This window comes from Camellia sinensis, chromosome 1 (assembly GCF_055761805.1).
Source record: "Camellia sinensis isolate YWXY chromosome 1, ASM5576180v1, whole genome shotgun sequence".
Lineage (NCBI taxonomy): Eukaryota > Viridiplantae > Streptophyta > Magnoliopsida > Ericales > Theaceae > Camellia > Camellia sinensis.
Window position 1 is genome coordinate 217,912,198 of NC_138961.1, and position 16,409 is coordinate 217,928,606.

The following is a 16,409-nucleotide window of genomic DNA, read 5'->3' on the forward strand; positions in this document are numbered from 1 at the left end:
TATTATTTTCTATATTATGTTCACAATGAGTGCGTGGACTGTTTAATAGAAAATGGAGTATTTGTATAGGATTGTTTATAATTTGGTAGAGTTCACGCTAATACGATAGGCGGACCAATTTCTTTGTGTCTAATAATTGGACTGAGGATTTAATTAATTGGTAATGGGTTTCACTTCAGATTGAATTTGATGATTTGGATTGTTTAATACTTTTTGAATAGATTATTTGTGTATTAAATAACAATAATCATGTAATCAAATCATATGAAAATTTCGACTTATTATACCTTATTTAATCGAAAATGGGGGGACAATGTCTCAGCTGGATCCTTTTGCTAGAGGGAAGCCTATTTTCCACGGTATTGGGGTCTGGTTTGGAGCAGCGAACTTTCAATTATTGACGAGAAGCAAAAATGAGCACATATGTGGTGCGGATGGTGTAAATATGACAACACTAAACTGCAAGTCCATGTCAAAATATTAAGGTCCCACTATATTTCGGTCTGCTTAGGATAGTCCCGATAGAGAAAGTGAATATAGAGAAAAACCAGAGGTTGAAGCTGACTCAAATGAACCGAACCAGCTCGTAAAAAATTCTTCCCAACAATTTCCAGTCATCCATGGAAACTATTCGTCTCCAGGTCGGAATCACCAATTTCCGATCACTGAATCGCACAAGTAGAACCTGCAAAGAAGCCGATTCACTCCATCTCAAACCCTTTTTTACCACCAAAACCCTCTTCTCCAAACCCCTCTCTCCTCATTCTCTCACTCATCTCCGCCACTTCCATTGTCTCGCCAAAGCCACCGATCCTCACCACCACCATCATGATCACCACCACGGTCACAACCACCATCACCATCACCAGCACCAGCACCAGCACCAGCACGATCACGGTGGCCATGCCAAGCTGACTAGGGCACAGGAAGCGTTTCTTCGATTCGCCGAAACAATTAGGTGGACCGATTTAGCAGACTTCTTGCGGGAACACTTGGAGCTGTGCTGCTGTGCCATGGCTCTGTTTATCGCTGCCGCAGCTTGTCCCTACTTGCTTCCGAAGCCGGCTGTGAAGCCTCTGCAGCGTGTTTTCATTATCATTGCTTTCCCTCTCGTTGGGGTAGGAGTATTCTCTCCGAATTTTGCCTAATTTTGATTTTGGATTGATAAACTGATATAATTTCAAACTCAATTGGCCTGTATTTATGTATTGTTAAAGGTCTTAGGCTAAGTAGGACTAAGATAAAATATCTATATATATATATATATATATGGTGTAATTTTAGTGAAACTAAATAGGAATGAAGATAAAGAGCAAAATTTGATGGGTAAGGTGACAATTTTTGTTCTTTTGGGTCAGATTTGCCATGAAATTGGACTAGTATGAATGTAATGGAGGAATAGATCAAGATGAGTTTGATAGCCCTCATATTTACTTCTATTGCCATCTGGACTATGGTGTTATTGATCTTGGGCAGTATATTTTTTCATTGCATCTTTTTGGGTCTCTTTGCTGGCCTTTCAGACATACATCCTTAAAACACGAGATTTTCTTGTGAGCTTATCTAATTATCTTAGAGATTTCCTCTCCTGTATTTCATTTCTCAAAATCAGGCTAAATACAAGTTTTGTGATCGAATTATCCTGTTGCTTTATTAAGTAAACTTTGAAATAATATTTTATTGATGTCAGGTCTCTGCATCACTGGATTCTCTCATTGATATTACTGGTGGAAAAATAAACATTCATGTACTGATGGCTCTTGCAGCCTTTGCATCCATGTTTATGGGAAATCCATTGGAAGGAGGCTTGCTTCTTGCAATGTTTAATCTGGCTCATATTGGTAAATATGAAACCAGTTCAATGGCATATTTTTATTTTTATTTGATTTATTTAAAGGAGTAAATAAACTTTTGTCATGTAATATTTTACTATGGCTGCAGCTGAAGAGTATTTCACCAGCCGCTCAAAGATTGATGTTAAGGAGTTGAAAGAAAATTATCCAGATTTTGCTCTTGTGCTGGAAGTAAGCAATGAGAAATTGCCTAATTTCTCTGATTTGTCATACAAAAAAGTCCCTGTAAATAACTTAAAAGTGGGCTCATATATATTGGTCAAAGCTGGTGAGGTTTGTACTTGCAATTTCTTTGTTTTTAATTTTTTATATCAAACTTTATTGTTATAAACCTTGTTGACCTTGCCATGTTATTTGTTTTAGCTTTTTGCAAAGACCGTAATATTAAAGTCAATATTGGTTAAAGCACAGCACTGTCATTGTTCTGTTTCTGTGAGCCTATGCATTTTAAGCTGTTGAGACCTGCATGCTGTTGTTAGTAGCACCACCATGTTTGGTTGTTAGATAGGATGAGCTTGAGAATGTGCCAGAAATGGAGTAATAATAACACACAAGAAGTAGCAAATGTGTGATTATGTGATAGGCATGAACATAAGAATGCTTTTTTCTTTCTTTTCTATTCTCTTTTCAAATTTATTTGGGGGGTGGGGTGGGGTGGGGTTAGGGTTATCAATATAGATTGCTTCCCTACTTTTTCTGTCTTTTTGGGGGTGGTGGACACATGAGAGGCACCTGCTGATATGCATCAGATAAACAACTAGATTTCCCCACTTAGGTTGTTGACCCAAAGGGGGAACTGGAACTGGAAGTTTTAAACTCTTCCAAGCTGTTATACACATCAGAGTTAATGTTTCTCTCTACATTCTAAATTAAATTTCCTTGTGGTTTGACCATCATAAATATGACATCCCATTTTGTGACAATTAGATAACAGTCTAAAATAGTTTGTTTTGGTTTGAAAATTCTCTCTTAAATTTGTACCTAGACATGTTGTAATGCTAGATGTTGTTTTGTTCAGTCCGTACCTGTAGATTGTGAAGTTTTCCAAGGTAGATCAACAATTACCATCGAGCACTTGACTGGAGAAGTCAAACCAATGGAGAGGAAAGTTGGGGATTCTATTCCTGGTGGTGCAAGGAACCTGGATGGCATGATGATAGTGAAGGTATATGCTTTAACTTGTTTGAAACCTCTACTAGACTATTCAAAGATCTCATGATATTGATGAAGTATAAAAAATTTGAAGTGAGATTTCCTCACATGGACCTGAATATGCAGAATGGTATGGTCCAAATGAGTTTCTTCTGAAATTTCTGGAAACATAGATGACAGAAGTTTTCTTAGCTTGTTTTGCTTGCTTTTTATATTGAGCCAATAACTTTTCAATGTTTGTCATTATTAACTTGAATTCCCCCCCTTAATTTTCTTCATTCTCAAGTTCTTTTTCTTAGAATATAGAAAAGGGAATTCCAAAGTTTAACAAGCTGCACATGGTTCAAATAATCTGACAATCCTTATGTTTCCGAATATTTAGGGCATCGCCAACAGCCTGGCTAAATGGACCCCTTTAGCTTTTTTAAGCCTCCCCTCTTTCTAACCATTTAGCCATTTTAACATCTTAAGTTTTTGGATGAGATGCCCACTAATTTGGAAATCAAATTCAATCTCAGAAAGGTAACTTGGAATGACTTGTCATCTCTTAAATGCACCCAAATAATGGAACAAAATATAAACCGTATATCCATTCCACCTCTCAATTCCTGACACCCAAATGTATCCTCACTTCTTATTGTTTGGATGAGCCATAAAAAATTCTTTTCTTCATGGAATTTGATGGAAGATTGATGAATTGTTAACTACCGTCTCATTTGTTAGAGAGGGGAGTGACTTTATTATTATATACTCAACATGGCTAGACTCTCCTCCATATGTGGGCTAAACATGTGTGAGCATTATTATTATTGTTATTGTTATTGGGTAGGTGGTGAGGTTTGAACACATGATTTATTGTTTGCTCTGAAACCATAATGAATTTGTTAACCACCATCTCATCTAAAAGCTAAAGTTGTTAGAGAGATGGTTAACTTTATTATTTGTATCCTCAACAAAGATAAACGATGGATGTTTGTTTGTTATCAATTCATATTGATGAGTTATTGGTGGGGTAATTCCAGTTTGGTGTAATATGTGGTATTAAGTTGCTAGTGGTAGTGGCCATCATTGGTAGTGTTGTGAATGAGGATATGGTAGTGCTGATGGATTGCCCAAGGTGGTGATAAGTTAGTGTTGAAGAAGTGCAAGCAATGGTCTGCTTGCTGTTGGAACTGGTGGCATGGTGGTCTTGGCAGTCTCTTTGATATTGAATAGGGTGATATGTGTCTGATAAATTTATTGAACATCTATGTCTTTATGATAAATGGTAGGTACAAAGTTTTAGTGCTAAGGTGAATTTTTATTAAAAGGTGGCAGTGTAAAAATTCTTTTGTAAGAGGCACCTCTTCTTGCAACGTAACAGGCTATGTTACACGGATTCTTCAAAATAAATCAAATACCCGTGTCGGACACCCGACACTTAGACAAGGGTATGGGATATGTGTCGAATCTTTTTCAACGGACACTTCTTATATAATTGTACATAACACTATTATTATATGTGCATGTTGTTGTATAATTGCTAGAAATGTCTTTTTGACACTGTAGGTTACATATATCACCATTTTATCTCACATACTTTATTAAAAATATAAAATATGAAATTTTTTTACTGAGTCCGCGTACTCTTAAATTTATAGTTTGACGAGTCCGACCTCTAGATACATACCTGTACCCGACACCCGTATCCGAGTCCGCATAACATAGGTTACAGGTTGCTCTTCTGAGTTCTTATTGTCTCATGGCTGTAGATACTCTGTACCTATCCACCTGTTTTGGTTTCAGAACTCTACCTACATTCACGCATGTTATTCTCTCTGAAGGTGGCAATTGGGTGTTGCGGGCTGTAGTAGTGGGAGGAGTCATTGACAGTGACAATATGACATATGGGCAGTGGTTGTCAGATCATAAAAACTGGTGCTAATGATGGTTACAGTGGCCATGGTGGAGATGAAATTTTCAACTTGCAGACTTTTTGCAGTGATGGTGATGAAGGTGGTTGCTAGAAAATATGACTATGTGGTGAAGATGGAAATTAACTAGCACAGTTGCGGATCTTGCAAATAAGAAAAGAACAAATCAAGATTTTTGCAATTGGATAAGCTGCACCTAGGACCTTTGCAATGAATATTGTTGGGATTTCCTTTTCTTTATCTTTTATTGGTTATTTTCTCCCTTGCTTCCACATACAAGTGAGGAAAAAAAAATGATTGTTTCCAACATTCTTGTATACTATTCATGACGATGATATGGCTTCACATCACTCAGGCAAAAAAGACATGGAAAGAATCAATGCTGAGCAGGATTGTGCAATTGACCGAAAAAGCGCAACTAAGTAAACCAAAGCTTCAGAGGTGGCTGGATAAGTTTGGTGAGCACTACAGTAAAGTGGTTGTAGTTCTATCAGTTGCTGTTGCCTTCCTTGGGCCATTGCTTTTCAAGTGGCCATTCATTAGTACACCAGGTAATTTTAGAGGGTCTTTCTATATATGTTCTCCAGAATTCCTGTCACTGTTTCTGCTGCATTGCCTTTTTTGTATAATGTCAGTTGCCTTAGCTGGTGTTCACATTATTTGGCTAAAAGAGGATCTTTGACGACATATGGAATAATCATATTGGTTATTAGTTACTAGTGTTCATCATTGTTTGACAATTAGATCAATGTTTATTAGTTAACCCTCTATTTAGAAGCTCACAGTACTCGGCAAGGAAAAACAAGCACACAATATATAAGCTCCCATCACTCAACCCACACAGCATGTTTTCAACATACACCTTCATAGCCTCCTGTACCTGCAAAATGGATAAAGTATGGCTATATATGTAGTATGTTAGAAATAAACTGTAAGGGCAGTGACAGGTTGGTAATATAGATGTGCTCACATCCCTCAACCCACATTGGTTATACTTTATCTTCATTCCAGCAATCACTGAGCTACACAAGAAATAAAACATTAGAAAACACACACTCTTGCTCAGTTTCACTCAACCCACATTTACTGAACTCCCATTATATACAAAGAAAGCTCAAATAGCTATATCTCTGCTATTTTTATTGATGGCAGCCTCATAAAAGTTACTGTAAATTTGAAGTCTATTTTATCCAAGTATTCAGTAGGGAGAAATACTTAGTGAGATAATCGCTTGCTCAAAAAAAAAAAAAAAAAAACGCAGTGAGATTTATTTCAACCAATTTAACATCTAGATGTCCATACTCATTACACATTGGCGTGACATGTATTAATGAATATATTTATCCATCATTACGTATTGGCATTGCATGTTGTGTGAGCATCTTTCTTTCATGTTCTGTTATCAATGTCTTGCATGAATCTTTTACTAAATTCTTCTTAAGGGGAAAAAAAAAAAAGAAAGAAAAAGTTCTAAGGACATGCTATCTTTTATTTTTTGTACTGATTTAGTAATGACTCAGTCATGTAGTTTGCAGAGGATCAGTTTACAGAGCGCTGGGGCTCATGGTGGCAGCGTCACCTTGTGCATTGGCTGTAGCTCCTCTGGCATATGCTACTGCAATCAGCTCTTGTGCAAGAAAGGTATAAACCATTATAAAGCAATAAACCATGATCTTCATGAATAATATTGTCTCCTTTCTGTCTCTGTATGTCTCTCTCTGTGGCTGGGAGGCACGGCTGAGTCTTTTTTTTTTTTTTTTTTCTTGTAAGAGTATTGCTTCTGTTTTTGTTTTTGATTTTCTACTTGGGTCTTCTACTATTACGATGGTGTCTTTAGTTATTCTTTGTATATTGGAGAGGGGAAAAATGAAAGGACATCACCAAAGCATTGTCTTTTAAATTTCCTAAGAACACTAATGAAATATGATATTTATATCATTTACTGTTCTTCATAATTACTTCATATCTTAGGACAGTTAAAAATTGAAGAATTAAACAATTGAGTCCTCTGTTCAGTAGCTTATTTCTCTCCCTTGGTCCCTTTAATGTTTTTAGTTCCAGTTGTATTGTCTCCATTCTCCAGAAGGTTCCTTTTTAGTCTTGGACATATAGAAACTTCTTTATTGTTGGATTCTTATGACCCGGCAGCATGGTCAGAGAGAGGGAGGGAGGGAGAATCATTTCTCATGCTGAGTGTTCATTTTTGCTCACAGCCATTAACAAACTGATTGTTTGTAGGGGATATTGCTGAAAGGTGGACATGTACTAGATGCACTAGCTTCTTGCCACACTATTGCATTTGATAAAACCGGTACGTTGACAACAGGGGAGTTTATGTGCAAAGCAATTGAACCAATCCATGGGCACATGAAAAATGGAGAAAGGTTTGGTTCTTGCTGTGTTCCAAGTTGTGAAAAGGAAGCTCTTGCTGTGGCAGCTGCCATGGAGAAGGGTACCACTCACCCCATTGGAAGGTATTTTTGGTGAAACAGAAATACGTCTTTCTAGTTAATGTTCTCTCTTATCTGACTGTATATATTATATTACAATATTTTGGGGAAAAATGTTTCAAGATGACCTATGAGCTTGATTCCCACCACTAAGCGACCTCTGGATAAACCAGTGATTGATGTGGCTGAATTTTCTAATTTGCAATTTAACATTGCCCTTGTCTGGCATGATCCTGCCGGAGTGATGTAGAGTATAAGAAGCTCAAGGAAGGCTAAATTGAAAGAAGCAATGATATTTGAACATCGACATGATTTCATAGAGAAACTGAATTTTATGTAATTATGTTTATAGTATTATTAAAATATTATTTTATGATTATTTTTATATTTTGTAGGATTTTTAGGTCAAGGGTATTTTGGTAATTTTTGTTATTGTTGTCATGGATTGTAGCCGCCCATGGGTCATCTTGTGGTTCAAGTTATTTAATTAGGTTTTATTTATGTTTCTTATTTAGTCTTAAATTAGTTTAGAAGAAAGATATTATAATAGACTAACAGTTTCTTTTTTTGGTTATAGTTGGTTTAAGAAGTCTCCTACTTCTATATAAAATCATGTAATACCTATAATTCAATAGAGCTGATATTTTGTAAAAAGTTGACAGTTTTAAAGATTCTTTATGGGTTGTGTGATGCAATCAAACCCTAGGTGTGATGCCTAAGGAATTCTAGGAGTGATTCCTAGATCTATCTTCTTCTTCTTCTTCTTCTCTTTTTTTTTTTTTTTTTGTTTTGTTTTGTTTTTTTTTTTTGTTCTCCTTAAATTTCAGCACTTTCAGCCGACCCCATTTGATGGGACTTAAGGTTTGGTTTGATTTGGTTTCAGCACTTTCGCAGCCCCAGAACAGTCTTTACAGCGATGTCACTATTTGTCCTGCATCACGGAGTCTCTGATTTAGTTTATAAATACTGAACTAGCTAGAAAACTGTTTTAAATGATTAAATCATAAAGCTACTTATTATATTACTTTGTAAGCATAAACACCCTCTAGGTGTGTTCCCAACCCTATGTATCCCACTTCTGCTTTCCTTGTTTGACTAAAAGTTTATCCATTCTTATATTCTTCTACCATTGGGGGCTTTTCAGTGGACTTGGTAGCTATCAAAAACCACCTTTGAAATTGTTAAATTTACTGTGGTTGGTATTTTGTGTCCGGGGGGAGGGGGGAAATAATAAAGAAGAGAAAACTAGGGCTGTGTTTGGTGTGAGTTTCATATTTGAATGCTATGTTTGGTTTAATTTTCAAATTATGATTCCAAATCAATTTCAGAACACATTTTGAAAACATATTTGGTAAACTAGACAATTTTTGAATTTTTGGTCTACCTGGTCGTCTGCTTGGACATCCTTTTGGATGTCCAGCCGGTTGACTGGAACAACACTTTTTTTTTTTTTTTTTGTTGCAATTGCCAATCGCTACCTGTTATTTGAAAAAAAAAAAAAATTATATTTGTTTTTGACATTTTTTAAATACACAAATTTTTTTTTTTAGACCAAAATGACAAAAAATTTTTTTGAATTGAATTTTAAAAAGAGTTTGGTTATGAGCTTTGAATAGAATTTCAATAAAGTTTTGAGTTGCGTGTTTGGTTATGAGTTATAAGTTTTTGAATTCAGTTTTGAAAACTTTTTTCAAAACTCATAACCAAACAACTTTTCTCATTTCATATGTCTCATAAAAAATTCAAAACTCTTTTTAAAACTCATAACCAAACAGATTTTCTCTTTTCAAATCATAATTCCAAACTCACAATCTCAAAATACAATTCTATTCTCAAATCATAATTCTAAAACTCTACCAAACACTAAATAGAATTTCTGCTTCAAAGCAATTTTATAATTTTGTAATTTTTGGGAATGGAATTTATAATTTTCAGTGAACTTATTAAACATTTTTATAATTTTCTTGGCTGTGAGTGGAACTGCATTGACATCAATCCAATAATTGTACGATTTATAGAACAAAAAGACGATCTTGGATAGGTGAATATTTGAAGGACAAAGCCTCAGCAGTCCCTACAGTTCAATTAGAAGAACTAATAAGGTTTTCTGATGCATGAAATTAGTGAGATTTGATCACATGCATGTTCTACAATAACCATGCATTATACCTGGTAAACCTTCATGTATGCTATTTCAACAAGCATTGTTTCTAATTTGGCACCATCTGTAATTACAGATAAAGTTAATCTGAATATGGTCATTGGTTATTGACCCATTCATGCCATTTTGTATATCTACGGTGGATCCTTTTCATTCTTAAAAAAGGATGGTTTTGAGGTTAGCCTACCTTTTACACGGGGCTGCCTGCAGGGCATAATTTGCATACAGTTGTGTGCATGAAGCCTTATCATGCACCCTTGTTCTTTGTACTGATCATACTATAATTCCTTAAAAATCAATCTTGACTTATTTTTGTGTTTTGTCTACTATGGGGGAGAGAGAGGGAGAGAGAGAGTACTTGATCTAATCTAACTATGTGGCGAGAACCTTTGTCTTGATTAATCAGCAAGTATGCTTTATTTGGATATATGAACTTTTTTGAATGCAGTTAAATTTTTGTTTTTTGGTGCTAATTCGGTATTAATGTCATGGTTGGACTTGGACACAATATTTTGATCTTTAGTTTTATTTTTGAGAGTATTTACCACCTGTTATTTTGGTTGTTGCAGAGCTGTTGTGGATCATAGTGTAGGGCAAGACCTTCCTTCCGTTTCTGTTGAAAGTTTTGAGAATTTACCTGGTAGAGGTCTTTTTGCGACATTATCTAGTGTTGAGGTAGTCTCTTCCATACCAGCATAATACTGAGTTCCTATGTGGAGCAGCTACACTGATTATGTTAAACTTATTCCATTATTTAACAAATATAATTTTGCTTTAGGTATTGTATTTCTTTCATTTTCTGTAGAGTTTCTATTTAATCGTGCCTCTTTGTTGGAATTTGTTATGCCATGATGGATCAAGTAAATGCCAATACAAAGACACTTTGCCTAGTACATTGGTATATCACTCGGTCCAATTTTAATGAATAGTTGTCTCCTGAAGTGTCTCAGAGAAATTGATGATACTTTGATCGACTCTAATATGAATCACTTGCATAGTACGTTCTTGTGAGTCCCATGCAATGGGTTTGGTGTGACTGGCATTATGTTCTTTTCTTTTTCATAATTGGTTATATTGAAATTGTTCTGTAGGTCTTGGTGAAGCAGGCTTCTCTAATCATACCAATTTTTATCCATCACATTAGCCTGTTTAAAAGTTTGTTAGTAGTACTTGTTTCTTTGCTTCTTTGAGCAGATTGTACTGGAAGTTATGTGTTTTCTTAACGTTTCATACTGGTTTCCCATCATAACAGGGGATATAAGTCGACGTTCATTTTTATTCTGTTATAGGCAGGACTTGGAGCAGGTGAACCATTGAAAGCTTCACTTGGTTCTGTAGAGTTCGTCACTTCACTTTTTAGCTCTGAAGACGAATCAAAAAAGATTATGGAAGCAGTGAGCACCTCTTCTTATGGAATTCATTTTGTTCGGGCTGCTCTATCAGTCAATAATAAAAAGGTGAAATTCTTAGTTGTGTGAGAATAATGATGATGCTGGATGTTGTGACTTATACTTGAATGTGATTTCCATATGAGTTTCAGTCATAGTTCCATTTGTAAAAGGCAAAAAGTTTACTAGAAGATGGATAACTAAAAGTTGGATTATGCTTTATCCACTTCTTTAGAGATTTAAGCATGTTTCTCAATTGTCTTACTCTAGGATATACTTTATAAGACAGTTTGGAGACCATACTTTTCCATATTCCCACAATTTAACGTGCTTAATCAATACAAGTTGACAAACTTGTAAATGAACGTGTGAAGACAATTCTGTTAGTTATTTCCAGTTTGAAGACTGAATTTTTACTTATTCCCCACTTTCCCTTTGCCTATGATACAATTTTTCTCTCCCACACGTGCATTCATGTTCTAAAAGCCACCCTTCTAGTTACAAACACACACAAAAAAAATATATAAATAAATAAATAAATAACAGTGCACAGTTTGTGTTGGCCTGAGGCATGAAAAGAATGGTAGCGTGTGTGTGACAAATATTTTGCTAAATTTCACCTCAGACCACTTTACAAACCTTTGTGATGTATCGAATAGCTCAATAAAAATAATAGGCTTCGGAAACCTAAAACGAAGGCTTTGGGTCCTACAATCATCAAGAAGCCTTTTTGGTTCAAATGAAAACGTCCATGGTAGTGTTTAGGGTATTTATTTACATTTGTGCTAAATAGTATAATTCTAATCTTTTTTATTTGTGTTTTCTCTCTTTTAGGGGTTTATAATATATATATATATATTATAATTTTAGAATTTGCAGGACTTGGGTTGTTATATGGATCTATGGATGGTGTTTTTGGTCAAGTTATTAAATGGTTCCATTTTATATGTGGGTTTTATTAAAGTCTAAGATAGTCTTTTAGGTCAATGTTTCCTAGGTGGCCTATATATGTAATCTTCTAAGCAGTAAGAGTTGAATTATGGATTTGGATAATTGTGATTGTCTTTTGTACGTGTTTCTCTTCCCTTGTGAGAGTACACCCTTGATCTTTCTCTTTCTTCTCTCCACGAGAAAGCAAGGTACTATACTTGGGTTATTGTTCACAGCAGTAGAACAGTCTCAATTTCGTCCTCTAAACCCTTCCCTTTTAAGCCTAAATCAACACCAATCCCTTTCCTTGCCTTCAGCATTCAAATTAATACCAAAAGCCATAAATCATTGCTAACCAGAGTTTCCGGAATCACTTTTTTCTGAAAATCCTGCGTCTGCTGTTTTGGAAATCAGGCAAAAATCTCCAACATATTTGTCGACGAACACTAGAAACTTTCTTCTAACTTTTAGATCCCCTTGTAGGATGCCTAAATTCTAAGTTTCCTAAGCAGTCCTAGTCCTACATCACACTGGATGTAAAGTTTTAGAGCCAGTCCTCTCCCATAGATGGTTATTTACCATCAACCTTGCTCCAAACAATGGCAAATAAATAGCACAAAACCAATATTAGAAATACAAATAAAAATGTAAAAGTAAAACATGGAAGAAAATAAGAGCATTTTCTATTTGCTGATTAACTTCAGTCTCCATGGCATTAAAATAATGCCCATCAAAGTAATAAATTTGGTATTTTGACCATCCTAGTAGATAACAAAGGTTCATAAAAAAAAATGTGTGCAGGTAACACTGTTTCACTTTGAGGATAAGCCTCGATCTGGGGCTGTGGATGTCATACTGGCATTGCAAAGTGAAGCAAAGCTCCACGTAATCATGTTAACGGGTGACCATAATTCAAGTGCATGGAGAGTTGCAAATGCAGTTGGCATCAAGGAGGTTTATTGCAACTTGAAGCCTGAGGATAAGCTCAGTCATGTGACTAGTGTCTCAAGAGATACTGGTAAGATTTCTGATATACAACACTACTAAACGTTCAGGCTCACAAATTTTTTTTGTGTGGTTGTTTTGCGCTATGCTTTTAGCTTCTTCAGTATAAATATTGATTTATTTTAGATTGACAAAGTTTAGTGTCTAGTAAAGTTGTTACATTTGACTCTTCTGAAGTTCTGGAATCCAATCATTGCAGTTTGTCAAAGCAAACTCCCATTGATGCGTAGTTGGTAAAGAATTGTCTTTCATATATAGAGCACAAGGAATAAAGTGGCAATGAAAGGATATATGACAAGCATGAAAATACTGATACATTGACGAATATTTTCCTCAATGTATCACAGTGTTAAGTTTTTGAAAAATAATGATATTTGTCAATGGAAATATTGAGTGATAGAAAGTGTTATTGGAAAATGCTAATGCTGCTTTATTGAGTAAAAATATTGCAAGAAAACTTTTGATCTAGGCAACTCACAATTAGATGAACCAATTTTTAATTTTATTGCAGGGGGAGGGCTTATAATGGTTGGTGACGGTATCAACGATGCTCCAGCACTTGCTGCTGCTACTGTAGGTATTGTGCTGGCCCAACGTGCTAGTGCAACTGCTATAGCTGTGGCAGATGTGCTGTTGCTGCAGGACAATATTTCTGGTGTTCCATTTTGTATTGCTAAATCTCATCAAACAACTTCCCTGGTATTCAGTTCATTCTCTTTATTCTCCTCTACGATCCTTTTCCTTTGTTTTACTGATGCATGGACTGTCCTCTGCACAATCCATTTCTGTCTTGCTATTGGTCTTACATTCCTTTGTATTTGCAGGTCAAACAAAATGTCGCCCTTGCCTTATCTAGCATCTTTTTGGCCTCTCTTACATCAGTTTTGGGGTTTCTTCCGCTCTGGTTAACGGTACAAATAATTTAACAATTTAATTTCCAAACCCTTTTTTTTGTTATGCATGTGTTGTGATGGGAATTACACCAGATTCACGATTCTGTTGGCGATTCATGCATAGATCAATGTGAATCTATGGGTGGATCTATTTTAAGAATTCAATTAACGTTTTACAATTCATGTGATTCGTGAAACTATCGGGTTTTGATAGATTCAGACCCTTTTTGACTTGTGCATGATTTGTTATTTGGGTGATTAGAAGATTTAATAGGATCTGATTAGATTCATTCATACCCAACAAATTTTTAACCTTTTTCCACATTTTTTCCTCAGAAAATATTAAAATGCATCATCTAAGGATGTTTATGACTAAAGTGACTTGTACCCATGCATGGACAAAGAGAGGGCAGGCCCAGAGCGGGGGCCTTGGGCCCCTTGAAATTTTAATCAAGCTTGATAATAATATTTGGAAAATGATTCATAAATTGACTTTTTAATACAGATAATTTATCTAGAATGTTTTGACAGTGACGTTTTTTAAAATTATGAGACACAATGGTATGTAATGACCACAAAAGGCCACACCATTTTTATGAGATTTTAGTAAATTTTGATTATATAGTATTGCCCCTTTGTTTGATGGCTTTGTCACCATGGTTACGCAATTGTAAACTAATTGTAACTTACTGTCACATAAATGTCAAAATTTCCTTCAGTTCCATCACAAAGGTTGTTATAGCCAATGAACCCAACAACATGGGGAAACTGTTGGAATACTCTGGGTGCTAATTATTATGCCCTTTCTATATATATATAATTGTTTAACTTTGGCTTGTCATTTTACTTGTAACTGGTTTTAGATGTTTACTTACTAGAAGTTATTGTTTGATGTTTTGTCGTTGTTGACTGTTTTGAATTTGTGTTCAGCATGTAATAGAAACCAAATTGGCCCCTCAATTTGTTGTGGTGAATATGCACAGGTTCTTTTACATGAAGGTGGCACTCTTATTGTTTGTCTCAATTCTATCCGTGCTCTAAATGACCCAACATGGTCATGGAGGCAGAATCTTGTGGACATGGTTGATAAATTCAAATCCGTGATTATGTTTCGAAGGAGGCACAGTACCTGCCCCAGTACCATTGATGCTGCACCCCTGTAGCTGACACCATCTATGGTAGCCCTTTTAAGGTGTGATTTCTTTGTGCTCAAACAATGCTCTAATTCTGTAAGAGTGTAAATAGGATGAAAAACGTTAGATCCCGTGTAGGTTTTCAAGTGTATTTCGTGAATAATCATATTATTTGACTCACATAAAGTTTACTTGAGAATTTCAATGTAATTTTAGTACACAGAGTTTTGTTGATATTTGTTTTTTCCTTGGTATCTAATTTTCATTCCCTAATAATTACAGTTACAGTTTCAAATTTAGTTTGCTGGTATCTAAACTGCCCTTTGCTTTTTTCTTGAATTTCTCCTCCATTTACAACCTCAAAACTGGCATACCCACCTCTTTTGGCAGTTACCTCTTTTAACATTGTCAATCACCTTACCACACCACCCATGGCTAGTCACCACTCTCTTCACTTCTTTCTCTCTTCTCTCTCTGAAGACCGCAACTAAACCCACAATCACAACCATTATGAGAGAGAGAGAGAGAGAGAGAGAGAGAGAGAGAGAGAGAGAGAGAATGGTGATTGAGGCCACATGCTACCAACAGCTTCCGCACCATTGATTGCAACTGGTCCAAGATGGAGCTCAATTGCGTGCGGGCTGATCTGTTAGCAAAAGCTGTATGAACTGGTTTGAGAGGATGTGAATAGTTGAGCTGAGTTTTGGCCATGGAGATACAGTTGAGGCAATGGTAATTCTGTGGTGTGGGTGCCAAAAATTAGGTCTTGATTTTAGAGAGAATTAGGGGGGAGAAAGAGATGAAGGCTTGGTTGAGGTGCAGATGGTTTTAGAGAATCAATGGAGTGAAAATAGGACACCACCAGAGGTGGTTGAGCAAGGAGGCTGAGAGTGGTACCAGATGAGAGAGAGTGGAGGTTGAGAGTGGTGTTGTTTTGTTTGCTAAGGTGGCGGCAGCAATGGGTTGCCAAAGAGGACAAAGATGGTGATGGTTGGTCGTTTAAAGGAGATTAAGGGTAGTTCTTTTTTTTCTTTTTTCGTTTTTAAATTTTAAACTGAGATTATGGGTAGTAGTGGACATTAAGTGGTGGTGGTGTTTGTAAGTTGTAACCATGGAAATTGAAAGTGTGGTTTCTTGACGTGGGTGGTTTTGGGGTGTCAGCGAAGGAGGGAGAGAGAGAGAGAGAGAGAGAGGAAACTTCAGAGATTAGTGTCATTTATAATGTATTAAAAACTTTCTGAATGGAAAAACTATCAACGATTACTTTAGTCAACTGCAGGGGGTTTTAAATGTCTGGCCTTTGAACCAATTTTAGGACAAACCGTGTAGGGCAAAATTTGAATTACCCCTTGTGCTAATCTTAATGATTAAGTTCCGTTTTGATTGCTTCAAAAAAAGGTAGTCTACTTCTAGACGGAAGTACAGAAAGGCAGAGGGAAATTGGGAGGATTTGTGTGGTATGTGAAACACAGTAGTTTAATCAATACACGGAACACCCTAATTTGGTCTTCCTGTTGTTTGCTTTTTTTTT

General features: G+C 35.9%; 1 protein-coding gene across 1 annotated transcript; it reads left to right on the forward strand.

The window, feature by feature from the left end:
• The first annotated feature begins 303 nt into the window (after positions 1-303).
• Positions 304-15,112, forward strand: HMA1 (heavy metal atpase 1). Its single transcript, XM_028255093.2, has 13 exons — positions 304-1,118; positions 1,691-1,841; positions 1,942-2,126; positions 2,872-3,018; positions 5,274-5,469; positions 6,447-6,559; positions 7,157-7,392; positions 10,099-10,204; positions 10,819-10,986; positions 12,649-12,865; positions 13,364-13,551; positions 13,677-13,763; positions 14,729-15,112. The coding sequence occupies exons 1-13, from the start codon at positions 621-623 to the stop codon at positions 14,906-14,908; spliced, it is 2,472 nt and encodes an 823-aa protein (XP_028110894.2). The 5' UTR covers positions 304-620; the 3' UTR covers positions 14,909-15,112.
• Positions 15,113-16,409: the final 1,297 nt, after the last annotated feature.